The 19817-nt window shown below is 37.3% G+C and overlaps 2 protein-coding genes across 8 annotated transcripts in view; one reads left to right on the forward strand and one right to left on the reverse strand.

Annotated features, from left to right (window-relative positions):
• LOC122852944 (twitchin) overlaps nt 1-19817 on the forward strand; it is a 50522-nt gene that overhangs the window by 30140 nt on the left and 565 nt on the right. For all 6 annotated transcript variants that reach the window (XM_044153084.1, XM_044153085.1, XM_044153086.1 and 3 more), the window contains 4 exons: nt 204-4334; nt 5878-6177; nt 6259-6540; nt 6748-19779. In XM_044153084.1, the coding sequence (XP_044009019.1) occupies nt 204-4334; nt 5878-6177; nt 6259-6540; nt 6748-19779 (17745 nt within the window). The remainder of the gene's footprint in view (nt 1-203; nt 4335-5877; nt 6178-6258; nt 6541-6747; nt 19780-19817) is intronic.
• On the reverse strand, nt 4484-5448 carry LOC122852993 (apolipoprotein D-like). Of its 2 annotated transcripts, none has more exons than XM_044153168.1 (4): nt 5269-5448; nt 5061-5200; nt 4797-4970; nt 4484-4684 (listed from the first exon to the last, which is right to left on the reverse strand). In XM_044153168.1, the coding sequence occupies exons 1-4, from the start codon at nt 5377-5379 to the stop codon at nt 4534-4536; spliced, it is 576 nt and encodes a 191-aa protein (XP_044009103.1). In that variant the 5' UTR covers nt 5380-5448; the 3' UTR covers nt 4484-4533. The 2 variants fall into 2 exon arrangements, with proteins under 2 accessions (XP_044009103.1, XP_044009102.1); XM_044153167.1 differs by having other exon boundaries at nt 4484-4687; nt 5269-5447.

Here is a 19817-nt window from a genome sequence, read left to right on the forward strand (position 1 = left end):
TTATTAATTCCGACACATTACGAAAAAATAAAAAATAAAAAAATTTCAAGACTTTTATTTTTAAACTACTATCAAAAAAAATTTTACTACTATCAACTACTAACGATATTAAACTAAAAAAAAAAAAAAAAAAAATTTCAATTTTGTTTTGTAATTATTTCTCTCTTTTCAATTGATTGAACGGAATTCGTAATTATTTACAGTCAAACCGAGAATCGACCGTACAAACTTGAAGCCAATTGTCGTGAGAGCTGGTAAACCAATAAAGTATGATGTAGACGTACGAGGTGAACCACCTCCAGAAATAACTTGGTATCACAAAGATCAAATTATCAAGTCTAGTGAAAATATTGAAGTTGTCAATATTGATTATAATACAAAACTCAGTATAAATGATTCACTTCGTAAGAACACTGGAGTATGGAAAATAAAAGCAGTTAATGCATCAGGAGAAGATGAAGCTGAAGTCGAGGTGACTGTTCTTTCATCACCTGGAAAACCAAAAGGTCCACTCAAGGTTACCGATGTTACAAAGAATAGCTGCAAGTTGAAATGGGAAAAACCTGATGATGATGGTGGTAAACCAATTACTGGATATCAAGTTGAAAAATTAGACAAAACAACAGGCCGATGGGTACCAGTTGGACGAACAAACGATACCGAAATCGATGTTAAGGGTCTTGCAGAAGGTCATGAATACGAATTCCGTGTCAAGGCATTAAATGAAGAAGGGGAATCAGAAGCATTAGTTACAGACGGTGGAATTATTGCTAAAAATCCATACGACACTGCTGATAGACCTGGTGCTCCTGAGCCAGAAGATTGGGATGTCGACAGAGTTGATCTCAAATGGACTCCACCTAAAAATGATGGTGGTGCTCCAATAACTGGTTATATAATTGAGAAAAAAGAAAAACTTACAAGCCACTGGGAAGAGGCTGCTGTAACAACAAGCTCTGAACCAAAAGGACGTGTTGAAGGTTTGAAAAAAGGATCAACTTATCAATTCAGAGTTCGTGCTGTTAACAAAGCTGGACCATCAGAGCCCAGTGATGCCAGTAAGCCACACATTGCTAAAGCTCGATATCTTAAACCACATATTAATCGTGATAAATTGCAACAAATTAAAATACGTGCTGGTCAACATGTGAAATTAGAAGTTGACGTTGAGGGTGAACCTCCTGCAACCATTACATGGTCTATTGGTACTCGTACTCTTGAAAATACACCTGACCTTAAAATTGAAAATGAGGATTATTTGACAAAATTGAATTTGTCTCATACAACTCGTAAAGATACTGGCAAATATACAATTAAAGCTGTAAATGATTCTGGCAAAGATGAGGCTGATGTCGAAATAATTATTCTTGATAAGCCTGGTAAACCTGAGGGACCACTTGAAGTTGTTGATGTTCACAAAGAAGGTTGCAAACTTAAGTGGAAAAAACCCAAAGACGATGGTGGTCTTCCACTGTCAAGTTATGTAATTGAAAAAATGGATTTGACATCAGGAAGATGGGTACCAGCTGGAATTTGTGATCCAGAAAGAACTGAACATGCCGTGACTGGACTTGAGCCAGGACACAAATATGAATTCCGTGTTAAAGCAGTAAATGAAGAAGGAGAATCAGAGCCACTAAATACAGAGTCAGCAATCGTTGCTAAAAATCCATATGATGCACCAGCAGCTCCTGGCCTTCCTGAAATTATTGATTGGTCAGAAAACTCAGTAACTTTGAAATGGGAACCACCTATCAGAGACGGTGGGGCACCAATCACTGGTTATGTCATTGAAATGAAAGAAAAATTCGGCACAAGTTTTGTCAAAGCAGTCGAAACAACTAGTCCAAAATGTGAAGGAATTGTTCCACGTCTAGTTGAAGGTACACAATATCAATTCCGTGTACGTGCTGTTAATAAAGCAGGACCTGGTGAAGCAAGTGAAGCAACAAATCCACATACAGCTAAAGCACGCTGGCTTAAGCCTCACATTGATCGAACAAATCTCCAAGCACTCACTGTCAAAGTCGGTCTTACAATTAGTCTTGATGTCAATATTATCGGTGAACCTGCTCCAGCAGTGATTTGGACTTTCCATGATGCTCCTTTAAAAACAGACGATATTTATCGTATTGATAACATTGACTATAATAGTAAATTCTTTATAATGAAAGCTAAACGTAGTCACACTGGTCTTTACAAAATTAATGCCAAAAATGAAGTAGGTGAAGATGATGCTGAGATTGAAATAACTGTTCTTGGTAAGCCAACAAAACCTAAAGGCCCACTTGATGTCACTGATGTTACTAAACATGGTTGCAAGCTTAAATGGAAAAGACCAGAAGACGATGGAGGATCACCAATTGAATATTACGAAATTGAAAAACTCGATCCATTGTCAGGTGCTTGGGTACCTTGTGCACGATCAACTGAACCAGAAGCCAATATTCAAGGTCTTCTGGAAGGAAAGCCTTACAAGTTCCGTGTAAAAGCAGTCAATAAAGAAGGTGACTCTGAAGAACTCGAAGCAGATAAATCTATTATCGCCAAAAATCCATTTAATGAACCAAGTAAACCAGGTCGTCCTCAGATCAAAGACTGGGACAAAGACTTTGTTGATCTTGAATGGGAAGCACCAGAAGATGATGGAGGTGCAAAAATTGAAAAATATATTGTCCAAATGCGTGACAAAGATGGTAGACAGTGGGTTGATGCTGCTATGGTTGTTGGCGATAAAACTCATGCCAAAGTAACCGAAGGTATTGAGCCAAATCATGAATATGAGTTCCGTGTTGTTGCGGTCAATAAAGCTGGACCAAGTGAGGCAAGTGATGTGTCAAGAAGTGTAGTAGCAAAACCACGTTTCCTTGCTCCAAGAATTGACAGAAAAAATCTTGGAAAGAGAACATTGCGTGTTGGTCAAATGCTACGACTTGAAGCTGATATTAAGGGTGAACCTGCTCCAACAGTTGTTTGGAAATACAAAGATGCAATTCTCAAAAGTGTGGATCGCTTGAAAATTGACAATGAAGAATATCATACATTATTCATGTTGAACAAAGTTAAACGATCAGATACTGGTAGATACACAGTTACTGCAACAAATGATAGTGGCAGTGATGAAGTTGATATAGAAGTTATTGTAACAAGTAAACCAACAAAACCAAAAGGACCTCTTGATGTATCTGATGTAACTGCTGAAGGATGCAAACTTAAATGGAAAGCACCAGAAGATGATGGTGGTGAGCCAATTGATCATTATGTTATCGAAAGAATGGATGTTGATACAGGAAGATGGGTACCATGTGGAACAAGTAAAACACCTGAAGCAGAAATTGGTGGATTAAATGAGGGAAAAGACTACATGTTCCGTGTGAAAGCTGTCAATGCCGAGGGTGATTCTGAGCCACTCGAGACAGATATATCGATAACTGCTAAAAATCCTTACACAGAGCCTGATGCACCTGGTAAACCAGAACTCAAAGATTGGGATAAAAAACATGTTGATCTTAAATGGAAAGCACCGAAAAAAGATGGTGGTGCTCCTATTGAAAAATATATTATTGAGAAAAAAGATATGTATGGAAAATGGCAAAAAGCTGCTGAAGTACCTGGTAATCAAACACAGGGTACAGTTGAAGATCTTACAGAAGGACAAAAATATCAATTTAGAATTAAAGCCGTTAATAAAGGTGGTATAAGTCAGCCCAGTGATCCAAGTGATATTTTAACTGCCAAAGATCGTTTTGCTGCTCCTAAAATTGATAGAACAAATCTCAGAGATCTCACTATCAAGGCAGGTAATCATATCAAATTGGATGTTAAAGTATCTGGTGAACCACCTCCAACAAAAATATGGTATCACAAAAAAGTGAAACTAGAAGAATATTCAAATATTGCAGAAATTGAATATGAAGATTATAAAACTAAGTTTATGGTTTCTTCTGCTACACGAGCACACTGTGGCCAGCTGACACTAAAAGCTGAAAATGAGTCTGGTAAAGACGAGGCTTCTATTGAAATTATAGTGCTTGATAAACCTGGCAAGCCAGAAGGACCTCTTGACATTTCAAATGTTCACAAAGAAGGATGTAGTCTTAAATGGAAATCACCATTAGACGATGGAGGTGTCCCCATTGAGCATTATGTTGTTGAGAAACAAGATAGAGACACTGGAAGATGGATACCAATTGGTCGTACTAAGGAACCAAATTTCGAAGTTGAAAACCTTGTCCCTGGCCAAGAATACAAATTCCGTGTGGCTGCGGTTAATGCTGAAGGTGAATCAGAACCATTGGTTGCTGATCATAGTATTGTGGCCAAGAATCCGTTTGGTAAGATAGTAGAATAACTTATATAAAATTTGTATTAGATATTTATTAATTCTATTTATTTTTTTTCATTTTTTTATACCACCCATATTCAATAAACAAAATAAAAAAATATTAGATTATTTACATTCTTGAAAAATTCAAGTCAGTTTTATAAAAAACATAGATAGTTTTTGTAAAGTAATTTATTCAAGTTTTATATTTATTTTGTCTTCGACAGATAGCATTTTTGATCAACAGTTTTAAATAGGTTGATGTCAATATTATTTCTTTGACAAGCCGCTACTGCCCGCGCAGTAAAAGGTTGTTCGAGTGTTGGTTTCCTTGAACAAACCCAGACATTATGCAGAACTCTACTTGAATAAAATAAGAAAAATATTCAAATTATTTAAATAGATGATGGGTAAAATAATGATTCAGTACTACAATTAAATAAGTAGTATACTTGATCAATAATTCTCTTACTTATCCTTTTCAACTTGTGTCATGGAAATAACATGAAAGTTTTCATAATCGGTATCCAATATTTTTAGCGTAGTTTTTCTTTGTGTTGCAAGTGGTGGGAACTCAAGGTCTAACTGAGATGGACTATTGTTTTGCAGTGTGCCATAAGCGGTCCATTTATCTTTCATCCCAGTTCTTATATATTAAATTAATATGAAATATTTTTATTTAACCTGGATTTAAGAAATTTTTCAAACTCGATATATTTTTATAATGAATACTTACAAATCATTCAAAGCCGCAGTTTCAAGATTGAGTAGAACACCATCACCATCATTATATAATGTAAAGTTAAAGGTACTGCATTTACTTTTACGGTCGTATTGATTCGGAATTCGATGAATCTGATACCATTTACCAATAAACTAAAAGTTGAAATAGATAAAATATATTAATGATTTATAGCTTATTTTGATTAGTACTAAAATAATACCTTGCTAATGGATACATTGGCCATTGGTACGGTATTAGGATACTTATTAAGCACTTGCTGTGCAATAGTACTATAAATAATTGTTGATAAACAAATAATCAGGAATTTCATGATTTGTCTAGACGTTTGTGAACTTATGAAAAAAAAGAAACTTTTTACATAAATTTTTTATATTCTCTTTTTATACTCAAATTTATCTTGTCAAATGAATATATTTTTTTTTTCAATATCAAACTAAGTTTGTTTTGCTGAAATTATCAAATAATTGGTATTTTTTATCGATACAGCTGGAACATAATCTATCCAAGTTTAATTTATTGTGCAAAATTTATGCACATATGTTTTTACTTGACATAAGATAATTTATACAATTTTACGCAAGTGTACGTGAACGACTTGTTTGCACTGAGCTCAGATAAAAAATCAATTAATTTAATTTCGAGGTATTTTTTTTACTCTTTAAAATTCTTTAAAAATTTTGTTTATTATATTCAGAAGTCAGGGATAAAAAATTGTATAGGAACCAAGTTTTGATAAATATAAATTTAATAAAAATTTTTCCCAATATTTTATAAAATCTACTAATTCAATCTTTTTAAACTCGTTTAGACGAGCCAGGAGCACCAGGACGCCCAGAGGCAATTGACTGGGATAAGGATCATGTTGACCTCAGATGGACCCCACCGTTGAAAGACGGTGGATCTCCAATCACTGGTTACGTGATTGAAAAACGTGAAAAAGGCACACCCAGATGGATTAAAGCTTGTGAGACTGGTCCAGATTGTAAGGGCCGTGCTGAAAATCTTGACGAAGGTACCGAGTATGAATTCCGTGTTAAAGCAATTAATGCAGCTGGCCCTGGTGAACCGTCTGATGCCAGCAAGTCTGTAATTGCCAAGTGCAGAAAGGGTAATTATTTTATTACTTTATTAGTTAAATAAATCAACCGTAACAGAAATTTTTATTTATTTTTCAACTTAAAATTTACAGTACCGCCAAAGATCGATCGACGCACTCTCCGAGACGTAAATGTTCGCGAAGGCGAGCGCTTCCACTTTGACGTCAGGATATCGGGTGAGCCAGTGCCAGAAGTCACTTGGTTGATAAACGAAAAAGGAGTTCATACAACTACTCACCGAAGAGTTGTCGATGAACCCTACAATACGAAATTCTATAACGACAAACCTGAACGCAAAGATACAGGAATTTACAAGATCACTGCAATTAACCAGTATGGCAGTGACGAAGCTGAAGTTGAAGTTAATGTTGTTTGTAAGTATAGAAATCTTGAATGCTTATTTTTTTAAAATTTATTTGTTCATATTAAACTGGGCTAAGGGCAACAAAATAAACAAAAATAAATAAATTTAAAATTAATTATCTTTCTATCGCAATGACAGTGCGTCGAGACAGTTTATTTATAAATTCATCACCTGTCTGCCAATAACATTAATTCATTGTCGTTTTTTTTTTTAATAGCTAAACCTGCAAAGCCAGAAGGACCATTGGATGTTTCTGATATTCACAAAGATGGTTGCACTCTTAAATGGAGAAAACCAAAAGACGATGGTGGTGAACCGATTGAGGCATATCTCGTAGAAAAATATGACCCAGAAACAGGCGTCTGGTTGCCAGTTGGCAAATGTTCAGGCACAGAAATGAAGGTCGACGGCCTTACACCAGGTCATGAATATAAATTCCGTGTGAAGGCAATCAACTCTGAGGGTGAATCTGAGCCTCTAGAAACGTATGGATCGATTATTGCTAAAGATCCATTTACTGTTCCATCAGCACCAGGAGCTCCTGAACCTACTGACTGGTCAGCAAATACTGTTGATCTTAAATGGCGTGAACCTTTCACCAATGGTGGATCTCCTATCACCGGATATATTATTGAAAAGAAAGACAAATACTCACCAATTTGGGAAAAAGCTTTAGAAACAACAGTTGATATACCAGAAGCTCATATTACTGGCCTTATCGAAGGAAACGAATATCAGTTCCGTATTATTGCAGTTAATAAAGCTGGACAATCAGAACCTGGTGATACGAGCAAGACATTCCTTGCTAAACCTCGTTTTCTTGCACCGAAAATTGACCGAAGAAATCTTAGAGATGTTACACTTTCAGCTGGTTCATCTCTTAAATTTGATGCAAATATTATTGGTGAACCAGCTCCACATGTCGACTGGCGTTGTGGATCTATCCCTGTTGTATCTAGCAAAACAGTGACTCTTGAAAATCCACCATACAGTACTAAACTTATAATAAGACCTGTTGTACGAGGGGATAGTGGTGAATATGTTGTTACGGCAATGAATTCATCAGGCAAAGACAGTGTTTCAATTAATGTCGTTGTCACTGATAAACCTACAGCTCCTGAAGGGCCTCTTGTAATTTCTGATGTACACAAAGAAGGCTGCAAACTCAAGTGGAAGAGACCACTGGATGATGGTGGCACTCCCATTGAGTATTATCAAATTGACCGAATGGATCCTGAGACTGGCTGTTGGGTGCCATGTGCACGTGCACCAGAAGCTGTTGCAGATATTACTGGCTTGACTCCTGGTAAAGAATATAAATTCCGAGTATCAGCTGTCAATGCAGAAGGTGAATCTGAGCCATTGACTGCCGAAGAAACAATTATTGCTAAAAATCCATTTGACGAACCAGGCAAACCCGGGGATCTTAAAGCAACTGATTGGGATAAAGACCACGTCGATCTTAAATGGAAACCACCAACTGAAGATGGAGGTTCACCCATTACTGGATACATTGTCGAAAAAAAAGATAAATATGGTGGCTGGGAAAAAGCACTTGAAGTACCTGCTGATGTAACATCAGCAACTGTACCAGATTTAATTGAAGGACAACCATATGAATTCCGTGTACGTGCTGTCAATCAAGCTGGACCCGGAGAACCATCAGATGCAACTCCAACAATTATCGCTAAACCAAGAAATCTTGCACCAAAAATTGATCGTACATATCTTAGTGATATCAAGATCAAGGCAGGCCAAAACTTTAGTTTTGAGGCAAAGGTTACGGGTGAGCCGACTCCAACAACAAAATGGCAGTTTGCCAATCGTGATTTAGGTCCAACTGATCGTATAAAAATGAAACACGTTGATTATGCGACCAGTCTCAATGTGAGGATGGCAACGCGTGCTGAGTCTGGTAGATATACAATAGTTGCTGAAAATATTAATGGAATAGATACGGCAACAGTAAAAGTGACAGTTCTTGATAAACCCGGAGCACCAGAAGGCCCATTAAGGGCATCAAATATACACGCTGAAGGTTGTAAATTATCTTGGAATCCACCTGAGGATGATGGAGGCCAACCAATTGAAAAGTATGTCGTTGAAAAAATGGATGATACTACGGGTAGATGGGTACCAGCTGGTGAAACAGAGGGTGATGAAACAAACCTTGACATTGATGGCTTGACGCCAGGACACAAGTACAAATTCCGCGTGCGTGCGGTAAATAAACAAGGCAAATCTGATCCATTAACAACAGCACAAAATATTGAAGCAAAGAATCCATTTGATCAACCTGGTAAACCTGGAACTCCAACTATTGTTGATTACGATACTGATTTTGTTGAATTAGGCTGGCCTCATCCACTTGAAGATGGTGGTTCACCTATTACTGGATATATAATTGAAAAACGTGATAAATTCAATCCAGATTGGGTAGAATGTGCAAAAGTTGAGGGAGATGTAAATCGTGGAAAAGTTCCTGACCTTATTGAAGGTACACAATATGAATTTAGAGTACGTGCTGTAAATAAGGCTGGGCCAGGAGAGCCTTCTGATGCAACACGACCTCATATTGCCAGACCAAAGAATTTAGCACCTAAAATTGACAAGAAATACATGCTTGATGTTAAAGTACGTGCTGGTGGTTTCTTTGACTTTGATGTACCTGTTATTGGTGAACCACCTCCAACAAAAGAATGGAACCTCAAGGGCACAACAATCAGTAATGATGACCGTATTAAAATAACCAACACAGACTACAATACAAAAGTCAGATTTATGGATGCACATCGTTCTGATTCAGGTGTCTATACACTCACAGTTAAAAATGTAAATGGAATTGACAGTGCAACACTAAATGTGACTGTTATGGATGTTCCATTGCCTCCAGAAGGCCCACTTAAAGTTGAAAATGTTACAAAGAATGGTTGTACTCTCACTTGGAGAACTCCAAGAGATGATGGAGGCTGTGAAATACTTTATTATGCAGTAGAAAAAATGGACTCTGAAAGTATGCGTTGGGTGCCTGTAGCAGAGTCTGAAATAACAACATGTAAAGTTGATCATCTCATTGAAGGACATTCATACACTTTCCGTGTTCGTGCTGTTAATAAAATGGGTGAATCAGGCCCACTTACTGGACTCGATGAAATCACTGCTAAAGATCCATTCGGAAAACCCAATAAACCAGGTCAACCTATTCCAACAGATTGGGACAAAAATCACGTTGATCTTGAATGGACACCTCCCAAAAATGATGGAGGATCTCCAATCACTGGCTATATTATTGAAAAACGACCACGTTTTGGACAATGGGAAAAAGCAGTTGAAATTCCCGGTCAGTCATGTCGTGGACGTGTTCCTGATTTAACTGAAGGCCAAGAATATGAATTTAGAGTTATTGCTGTTAACAAAGGAGGATCAGGTGAACCATCTGAAGCTTCTATGCCAGTTATCTGCAAACCACGATTCCAAGCACCTAAATTCGATAGATTATTAATGAGAGATCTTGTTGTTCGTGCCGGACAAAAAATTGGCTGGGATTTACCAATCGAAGCTTCTCCAAAACCAACAGCATATTGGACACAAAATGGTGATGCAATTGTTTCTGATACACGACATGAAATTTACACAACATCAACAAATACGACTTTCGAAATACCTTTCTCTGTACGATCTGATGGTGGTCGTTATCAGCTAACACTGGTTAATGATCATGGAAAAATGATTGCAAGTGCTGGCGTTGTTGTCTTAGATAGACCATCACCACCACAGAAACCTTTGCTTGTCACAAATATCACTAAGGATAGTTGTCATCTTTCATGGCAATTACCAGCTGACGATGGTGGTAGTCCTATTTTACATTATGTTATTGAAAAAATGGATGTCTCACGAGGTACTTGGACTGATGCAGGAATGGCAATGGGTCTTAATCATGAAGTCTATAGATTAGTACATCGCAAAGAATATCATTTCCGAATTAAAGCTGTGAACAATGTTGGAGAATCAGATCCTCTTGAAACAGGAAGAAGTATCATTGCTAAGAATGAATTTGATGAGCCTGATGCTCCTGGTAAGCCTCAAATTAAAGATTGGGATAAAGATCATGTAGATCTTACCTGGCCAGCTCCAGAGAACGATGGAGGCTCACCAATTACTGGATATATCGTTCAAAAGAAAGAAAAAGGATCTCCTTACTGGATTAATGCTGTCCATACTCCAGCTGGAAAAACAAGCGCAACAGCTCCTGATTTAACTGAAGGACAAGAATATGAATTCCGAGTTATTGCTGTGAATGAAGCTGGTCAATCAGAACCTTCAGAACCAAGCGATACAGTCATTGCAAAAACAAGATTCCTTGCACCGAAAATTAAAACACCACTTGATGATATTCGTATCAAAGCAGGGCTTGTTTTCCACGTGGATATTGATTTTATCGGTGAACCAGCACCAGAAGTCACTTGGACATGCAATAGTAAATCTCTTGAAACCAATGAGAGAACAACAATTACTTCAATTGGCTATCATACAATTGTTCATACTGTAAATGCAAAGAGAAGTGACTCAGGACGATACCGATTATTCTTAAAAAATGACAGTGGTACTGATGAAGGTTCCTTTAATCTTGTCGTTCTTGACAGACCAGGCCCACCAGAAGCACCTCTCGATTATGAAGAAATAACGAGTCAATCTGTTACACTGTCATGGAAACCACCAAAAGACAATGGTGGCAGTGAAATTACTGGCTACGTAATTGAAAAACGTGATTTAACACACGGCGGTGGCTGGGTACCAGCAGTTAATTATGTAAATCCAAAACAAACTCATGCAACTGTTCCTCGTTTAATTGAAGGAACAAAGTACGAATTTAGAGTATCTGCTGAGAATTTACAAGGCCGATCAGATCCATTAAAGACTGATCGTGCTGTTATAGCTAAAAATCAATTTGGAGTACCTGGACAACCTGGAAAACCTGAGTGTACAGATGCCAGCAAAGATCACATCAATATCAAATGGACACCACCAATTAGCAATGGAGGATCAATCATTTTAGGATATGAAGTTGAAAGACGCGATCGTGCTGCTGGTCGTTGGATAAAATTGACTAAAGAACCACAAAAAGGAGTCGAGTATCTCGATGAACATGTGACTGATGGGCATCAATATGAGTACAGAGTTTCAGCAGTCAATGCTGCTGGAGCTGGAAAACCAAGTGAAGCTTCAAATGTTATAACAGCAAAACCAATGAAAGAAAAACCAAAACTTCATTTGGATGGTTTGCATGGTTGTAGAATAAGAGTAAGAGCAGGAGAGCCAATCCATGTTGACATTCCGATATCTGGCTCACCAACGCCAAGAGTTAGCTGGCAAAAAGATGCCAATAAACTCCCTGAATCCTACCGTATTACAACAGAAACAAAGAGTGAACATACAGTGCTGTTAATCGAAAAATCAGTACGCGAAGATGCAGGCCTTTACAAAGTATCTGCAACTAATGAATTTGGTGAAGATTCTGCTGATATTGAAGTGATTGTTGTCGACAAACCAGACCCACCAAAGGGACCACTCTTGTATTCCGGTACGAATCATGAATCGATATCATTATCTTGGTCTGTACCAGATGATAATGGTGGTGCTGAAATTACAAATTACATTGTTGAAATGTGTGATTTTGGAATGGACAATTGGAGACAATGTCCTGGCTATTGTCCAACTTGTCACTTTACAGCACGAGGTCTTCAAGAAGGCAGACGATATGTTTTCCGTGTTCGTGCAGAAAATTTGTACGGAGTATCAGAACCTCTTGATGGTAAGCCTGTTGTTGCAAAAAGTCCATTTGATCCACCTGGTGCTCCTAGTCAACCTGAAATTCTTGGCTACACACCAAATACTTGCACTTTATCTTGGAACCCACCAGAAGTTACTGGTGGAAAACCTATCACTGGTTATTATGTTGAAAAACGTGAGCGTGGAGGTGAATGGCTCAAGGTTAATAATTATGCAACACCAAATACAACTTTCTCAGTGCAAGATCTTCATGATGGTGGTCGTTATGAATTCCGTGTTATTGCAATTAATGAAGCTGGAGCTGGAGATCCAAGTAGACCAACTGAACCAATTGTTGCTGGACACCAGCGACTACGCCCAGATGCACCTGAACCACCAAATGCTGACCGTATTACAAAAGATTCTGTAACTCTGTCATGGCGTCCACCTAGAAATGATGGTGGTGCTAAAGTTCGTGGTTATTATATTCAGTCAAAGAAAAAGGACGATGCTGAATGGAATGATGTTAATGGCGCAATAATAACTGGAAATGTGTACACTGTTCCTCGACTAAGAGAAGGTGATGAATATCAATTCCGTGTCATTGCTGTTAATGACGTAGGCAAAAGTGATCCAAGCCGGGCAAGCAATCCTGTTATTATCGAAGAACAACCAAACAAACCTATTTTGGATCTCAGTGGACTTCGGGATATTACAGTACGTGCTGGAGAAGATTTCTCTATTCACGTTCCTTATATTGGTTTTCCAAAACCAACTGCTACTTGGTTTGCCAATGACGTTGTATTTGATGAGACTGATAAACGAGTTCATCAACAACAAGCTGATGATTACGTTTCTCTTGTAGTTAAAAATTCAAAACGTACTGATGGAGGACAATATCGTCTTCAGCTTAGAAATTCATCTGGTTTTGATACTGCTACACTCAATGTTCGTGTATTAGATCGTCCTAGTCCACCACAAAATCTACGAGCTGATGAATTTGCTGGAGATGCACTTACACTTTACTGGACTCCACCAAAAGACAATGGTGGTGCTGACATAACAAATTATGTTATTGAAAAACGTGAAGGCAGAGGACAATCATGGACAAAGATTAGTAGCTATGTAACAACAACATTTGTACGAGTGAGAAACTTAAATGTCGGTCAAGAATACGATTTCCGTGTAATGGCAGAAAATCAATATGGAACTTCAGATCCAGTTGAAACGAGCCAGCCTATCAAAGCAAGATTTCCATTTGACGTACCAACGGCACCAGGAGTTCCAAGTGGAATCGAAACAACAGAAGATAGTATTACAATCACTTGGGATAGGCCAAGACATGATGGTGGCTCGCCTATTATCGGTTATGTTATTGAGAAACGTGGTATCAGTGAAGAAAAATGGATTAAAGCAACTCCAGCTCATATTCCAGACATTCAATACAAAGTCGGAGGACTTATTGAAAATCATGACTATGAATTCAGGGTTGCTGCAATTAATGCTGCAGGACAAGGTCCATGGAGTTCAAGCTCAGATGCAATTCGAGCAAGTGCACCTTCATTTGCTCCAAAGATTACTAGCGATTTAAGCATTCGTGATATGACTGTAATTGCTGGAGAGCTTTTCACAATAACCGTTCCATTCAATGCTCATCCAAAACCAAAACCAGGCTGGTCTATTAATGGTGAAGAAGTTCTTACAGACTCTAGAATTAAATTTGAAACGAACGAATTTTCATCGAAATTCATTAACAATAAAGCTAAACGTAGTGAAACAGGAATTTACACAATTGTTCTTACAAACACAATTGGAACAGATACTGCTTCATGTAAAGTATTGGTTGTTGACAAACCTTCACATCCTCAAGGCCCATTAGATATATCTGACATTACTCCAGAAACTTGCTCGTTGAGCTGGAAAGCACCATTTGATGACGGTGGCTCACCAGTCACCAATTATATCGTAGAAAGACTTGATCCAGGTGGTTATTGGTTAAAATGCAGCAGTTTCGTTAGAAATACACACTATGATGTCATGGGATTAGAAGCAAATAAAAAATACAACTTTAGAGTTCGTGCAGAAAATCAATATGGAGTTTCTGAGCCTTTAGTTGGTGAAGAATCTGTCATGGCCAAATTCCCATTCAATGTACCAGAGCCACCAAGTCAACCTCGAGTTGTCGATTGGGATATTGATTCTATCACAATAAATTGGGATAGACCAGTTTCTGATGGTGGTTCACGTATTCAAGGATACAAAATTGAATTCCGTGACCCAGCAGATGATGGACATTGGCGAATTGCAAATGACTATCTTGTCAAGGATACAAACTACGTTTGTTATGGTCTTGCAGCTGGTCGTGAGTATGAGTTCCGTGTACGTGCAATGAACGCTGCTGGTTACAGTAAACCTTCTCCTCCGTCAACTCAATTCAAACTTCGATCCAAATTCCATGTTCCATCACCACCTGGAACTCCTCAAGTTATCAAAGTTGGAAAGAATTATGTCGATCTCAGATGGGAAGCACCTACATCTGATGGAGGAAGTAGAATCACTGGTTATATTATTGAAAGACGTGAAATTGGTTCAGCTATATGGCTCAAGTGTAACGACTACAATGTCACAGATCTTGAATACAGTGTTTTACATCTCATTGAACGTGGTGATTATGAGTTTAGAATATTTGCAGTTAATGCTGCTGGCAGATCTGATGCAAGCTCATGTACAACTCCAGTCAAAGTTTGTGAAGTTGAAGGAGGTGAGAAACCTGAGTTTACAAAACCTTTGCCAGTCACCCAAGGAGTACCACTTGGAAAAACATTTGTCCTTGAGTGTGCAGCTACTGGAAAACCTATGCCAACCCCAAGATGGCTACGAAATGGACGTGAAATCACAATGGGTGGAAGATTCCGTAGTGAGACACGTGACGATGGTCTATTTAGACTTATTATTTCAGAAGTTTGGGAGGCAGATAGTGGTGACTTTAGTTGCCAAGCTGCAAATCCTCTTGGTATTGCAACAACAACAATGAGACTCAAGATTGGAACACCACCACGTATCGAACGTATGCCAGGTGTATTATATTTATCAGAAAAAGACAATACCAAGATCAAAATATTCTACAGTGGAGATCAGCCTATGAATGTTAAACTCAAGAAAGACGGTTCCAAAGTCATTGAGTCAGGTCACATTAAATACACTGTATTTGATGAATATCTTATTATTTTTATCAAAGATATTGACAAAGAAGACGGAGGTATTTACGAACTTTCCATTTCCAATGATAGTGGAGATGTATCAGGGTCATTTACAGCTCATATTACTGGTCCACCAGGACCTCCAGTTGGACCACTTGAAGTATCAGATATTGATAAACATACTTGTACTTTATCATGGAATCCACCAAAAACAGACGGTGGTCTTAAAATTACTCATTATGTTGTCGAACGTCGTGAAATAGTCCAAGGTCATTGGTTAACTATTTCGAGCTTCTGTAAAGATACTAATTTCTTAGTGCATGGTTTAACCGAAGGCCATGAATATCTTTTTAGAATTATGGCAGTTAATGATAATGGAATGGGTCCAGCACTCGAAGGTGCAAATCCCATTAAAGCCAAGGCTCTTTATGATCGACCAGGACCACCAGGTATTCCAAAAGTTTTGGAAATCGGCGGTGATTTTGTCAATTTGTCTTGGGATAAACCAGAAACTGATGGAGGTGCTAAAGTTCAAGGCTATTGGATTGATAAGCGTGAAGTTGGCTCAATTGCCTGGCAACGTGTTAATCCAGGAGTTTGTCCTACAAATCAAATTAATGTAAGGAATTTGATTGAAGGAAGACAATACGAATTCCGCGTATTTGCTCAAAATATTGCTGGTATTAGTGATGAATCTAAAGCATCAACATCAGTGAAAATTGTAGATCCACAAATATCTACACCACCAGAAATTCTCAAAGGTCTCAAAGCTGTTAATTGTCAACAAAATCATAATGCACAATTCAAGTGTATTATTACAGGATCACCATCACCAACAATAACTTGGTACAAAGGTGCACGAGAATTACAAAATGGAAGTCGTTATAATATGTTCAGTGAGGGTGATTGCCATAATCTAATTATTAATGATGTATTTGGTGAGGATGCAGATGAATATGTTTGTCGTGCTGTTAATAAAGGTGGCCATAAATCTACTAAGGCTGAATTATTTATCATGACACCACCAAAATTAAATGTCCCACCAAGATTCAGAGACGTTGCCTTCTTTGACAAAGGTGTTAATGTGACAATTAAAATACCATTCACTGGATTCCCCAAACCTAAGATTACATGGGTAAGAGAAGGTGAGACTATTGAGTCAGGAGGACATTACAATGTCGAGCTCAAAGAACGACATGCAATTTTAACAATAAGAGATGGACATAGAAATGATTCTGGTCCATACAGAATTACAGCTGAAAATGAACTCGGACAAGATAGTGCTATTATTAAAGTACAAATCAGTGATAGGCCTGATCCTCCAAGATTCCCTCAAGTCGACAATATTGGCCATGACTCTTTGGCAGTTACATGGAAGCCTCCTCTTTGGGATGGTGGTAGTAATATTACAAATTATGTCGTTGAAAAACGTGAATATCCAATGACATCGTGGATTCGAGTTGGAAATACTCGTTTCTGTTCGATTGCCGTTCATGATTTAAGCCCTGGACATCAATATGATTTCCGTGTATCTGCTGAAAATGTTTATGGACGATCAGATCCAAGTGAGGCTACTTCACTTGTTACAACAAAAGGTACAAAGAAAAAGCCAACACAAAAACGTGAAGTTACATATGATTCAACTGGCAAAAAAATACGTGGAAGAAACGATGAAAAAGTACGCGATTATGATCAATTTGTATTTGACATTTACTCAAAATATGTGCCACAACCAGTTGAAATTAAAAGTACTTCAGTTTACGATAAATATGATATTCTTGAAGAAATTGGTACTGGTGCTTTTGGTGTTGTTCATCGTTGTCGTGAAAGAGCAACTGGTAATATTTTTGCTGCCAAATTTATTCCAGTATCTCATATTATGGAAAAGGAACTTATTAGAAAAGAAATTGATATAATGAATCAATTACATCATCACAAATTAATAAATCTTCATGATGCATTTGAGGACGATGATGAAATGGTTTTAATTTATGAATTTTTATCAGGAGGTGAATTATTTGAAAGAATTACAGCAGAAGGATACTCAATGTCTGAAGCTGAAGTTATTAATTACATGAGACAAATATGTGAAGGAATTAAACACATGCATGAAAAAAATATTATACATCTTGATATTAAACCTGAAAATATAATGTGCCAAACAAGAAACAGTACAAATATTAAATTAATTGACTTTGGCCTGGCAACAAGACTTGATCCAAATGAAGTTGTTAAAATAAGTACAGGAACTGCTGAATTTGCAGCTCCAGAAATTGTTGAACGTGAACCAGTTGGTTTTTATACAGACATGTGGGCATGTGGTGTTTTGGCTTATGTACTTCTTAGTGGATTATCACCATTTGCTGGTGATAATGATATTGAAACACTTAAAAATGTTAAGGCTTGTGATTGGGACTTTGATGAAGAAACTTTCCGTCATGTATCTGACGAAGGTAAAGACTTTATTCGACATTTACTTATTAAAAACAAAGAAAAACGTATGACTGCACATGAATGTCTTGTTCATCCTTGGTTAACTGGTGATCACAGCGACAGAACAAATAGCATTGCCAAAAATCGTTATGTTAGCTTTAGAGATCGTCTTCGTAAAAAATACGAAGACTGGGAAAAATATGTTTTACCAATTGGTCGACTCGCTGAATATTCATCTCTCAGAAAACTTCTCATTGAAAAATATAAAATATATGATTCTACATTCGATCGAAGACAAGCAGCACCGAGATTTGTCATTAAACCAGCAAGTGCTTTTACTTATGAAGGACAAAGTGTTAAATTTACGTGTCGTGTAATTGCTGAAGCAACAGCAACACTTACCTGGTATCACAATAATCAAGAACTTCGACAATCTGTAAAATTCATGAAACGATATATTGGCGATGATTATACTTTTGTTATTAATAGATGTAAACTAGAAGACAGAGGAGAATATGTCATAAGAGCTGAAAATCATTATGGATTTAGAGAAGAAGTTGTTTTCCTTAATGTTCAACCATTACCAAAAGAAATGCCACCATACAGACCTGATATTGCACCAGTACGTCGTAGAGCACCATTACCACAATACTTCTGGCTTGAACAAACTGAATGTGCTCCTAGTTTTACTTTCTTACTTCGACCACGTGTTATGCAAAGTAGACAAACTTGTAAACTATTGTGTTGTCTTAGTGGTAAACCACCACCATCAGTAAGATGGTTTAAAGATAGTCGTGAATTATCTAGGCATGAATATTCAATGACACATTCTGATGGTGTTGTAACAATGGAAATTGTTGACTGTAAACCATCAGACAGTGGAAAATACAGATGTCTTGCAACAAATATACATGGATCTGATGAAACTAGCTGTGTTGTTATTGTTGAAGGAGATGGTGAGACTGAGGAACAAGTTCAATTAGCACATGATATTATGTTCTCTGGTGAACGTAGATTTATCGAACAACCAATAAAACCTGCACCTCCACAAATTATTATTAAACAAGAATATTCATCAAATATTAAAACATCACATAGTTCCAGCAATGGAACATCAAGAATAACACAAGATTATTCAACAAGTGCAAAGACCTTAAAGAAATACGGTGGAAGTTCAACAGGAAGTCCATCAAGATCGAGAAATACAACTAGAGAATTAATTGCACCATCAGATGATACAATGAGACCACCAACATTTATACGTAAATTACAAGATGTTAAAATAAATGATGGTGAACAATTGGAACTTTCAGTTAAAGTTGATGGTGATCCAGAGCCACAAATAACATGGTCAAAGAGTGGTAAAACACTAAGTTCATCTGAAGTTATTGATCTTAAATATAAAAATCGTGTAGCAACACTTGTTATTAATGAAGTATTCCCAGAAGATGAGGGTGATTATACATGCCAAGCAAAAAATAGTGTAGGAACAGTAACAACATCATGTAAATTGACTGTTAAACCAATGGCAAATGGTGCTGGTAAAAAGAAAACAAGTAGTAATGATAAACCACCAAAAATTGTTGATCATCTTGTCAGTGCATTTGTCAAAGATGGTGAATCTGTTGTTCTTAGTTGTCGAATAATTGGTGCCAAGAAATTCGATGTTGTATGGTTACATAATAACAAAGAAATTAAACCAGGCAAAGATTTCCAATATACAAATGAAGCTAATATTTATAAGCTTACTATTGCCGAAATTTTCCCAGAAGACTCTGGCACATATACGTGCGAGGCCTTTAACGATGCTGGTGAAAGTTTCTCGTCATGTACACTCAATGTCCTCGGTAAATTTTATTCTACAATAAAAATTAATATTATTTCC

Source organism: Aphidius gifuensis, linkage group LG3 (genome assembly GCF_014905175.1).
Source record: "Aphidius gifuensis isolate YNYX2018 linkage group LG3, ASM1490517v1, whole genome shotgun sequence".
Lineage (NCBI taxonomy): Eukaryota > Metazoa > Arthropoda > Insecta > Hymenoptera > Braconidae > Aphidius > Aphidius gifuensis.

What these genes read in the sequence shown, in the direction of transcription:
- LOC122852993 (XM_044153167.1), bottom strand. Translation starts at nt 5,379, where the DNA reads ATGAAATTCCTGATTATTTGTTTATCAACAATTATTTATAGTACTATT. An exon ending in ACTGCGGCTTTGAATGATTT is followed by an intron (nt 4,971 to 5,060) that starts GTAAGTATTCAT and finishes TTAATATATAAG; the next exon opens with AACTGGGATGAAAGATAAAT. An exon ending in ACACAAGTTGAAAAGGATAA is followed by an intron (nt 4,688 to 4,796) that starts GTAAGAGAATTA and finishes ATTTTATTCAAG; the next exon opens with TAGAGTTCTGCATAATGTCT.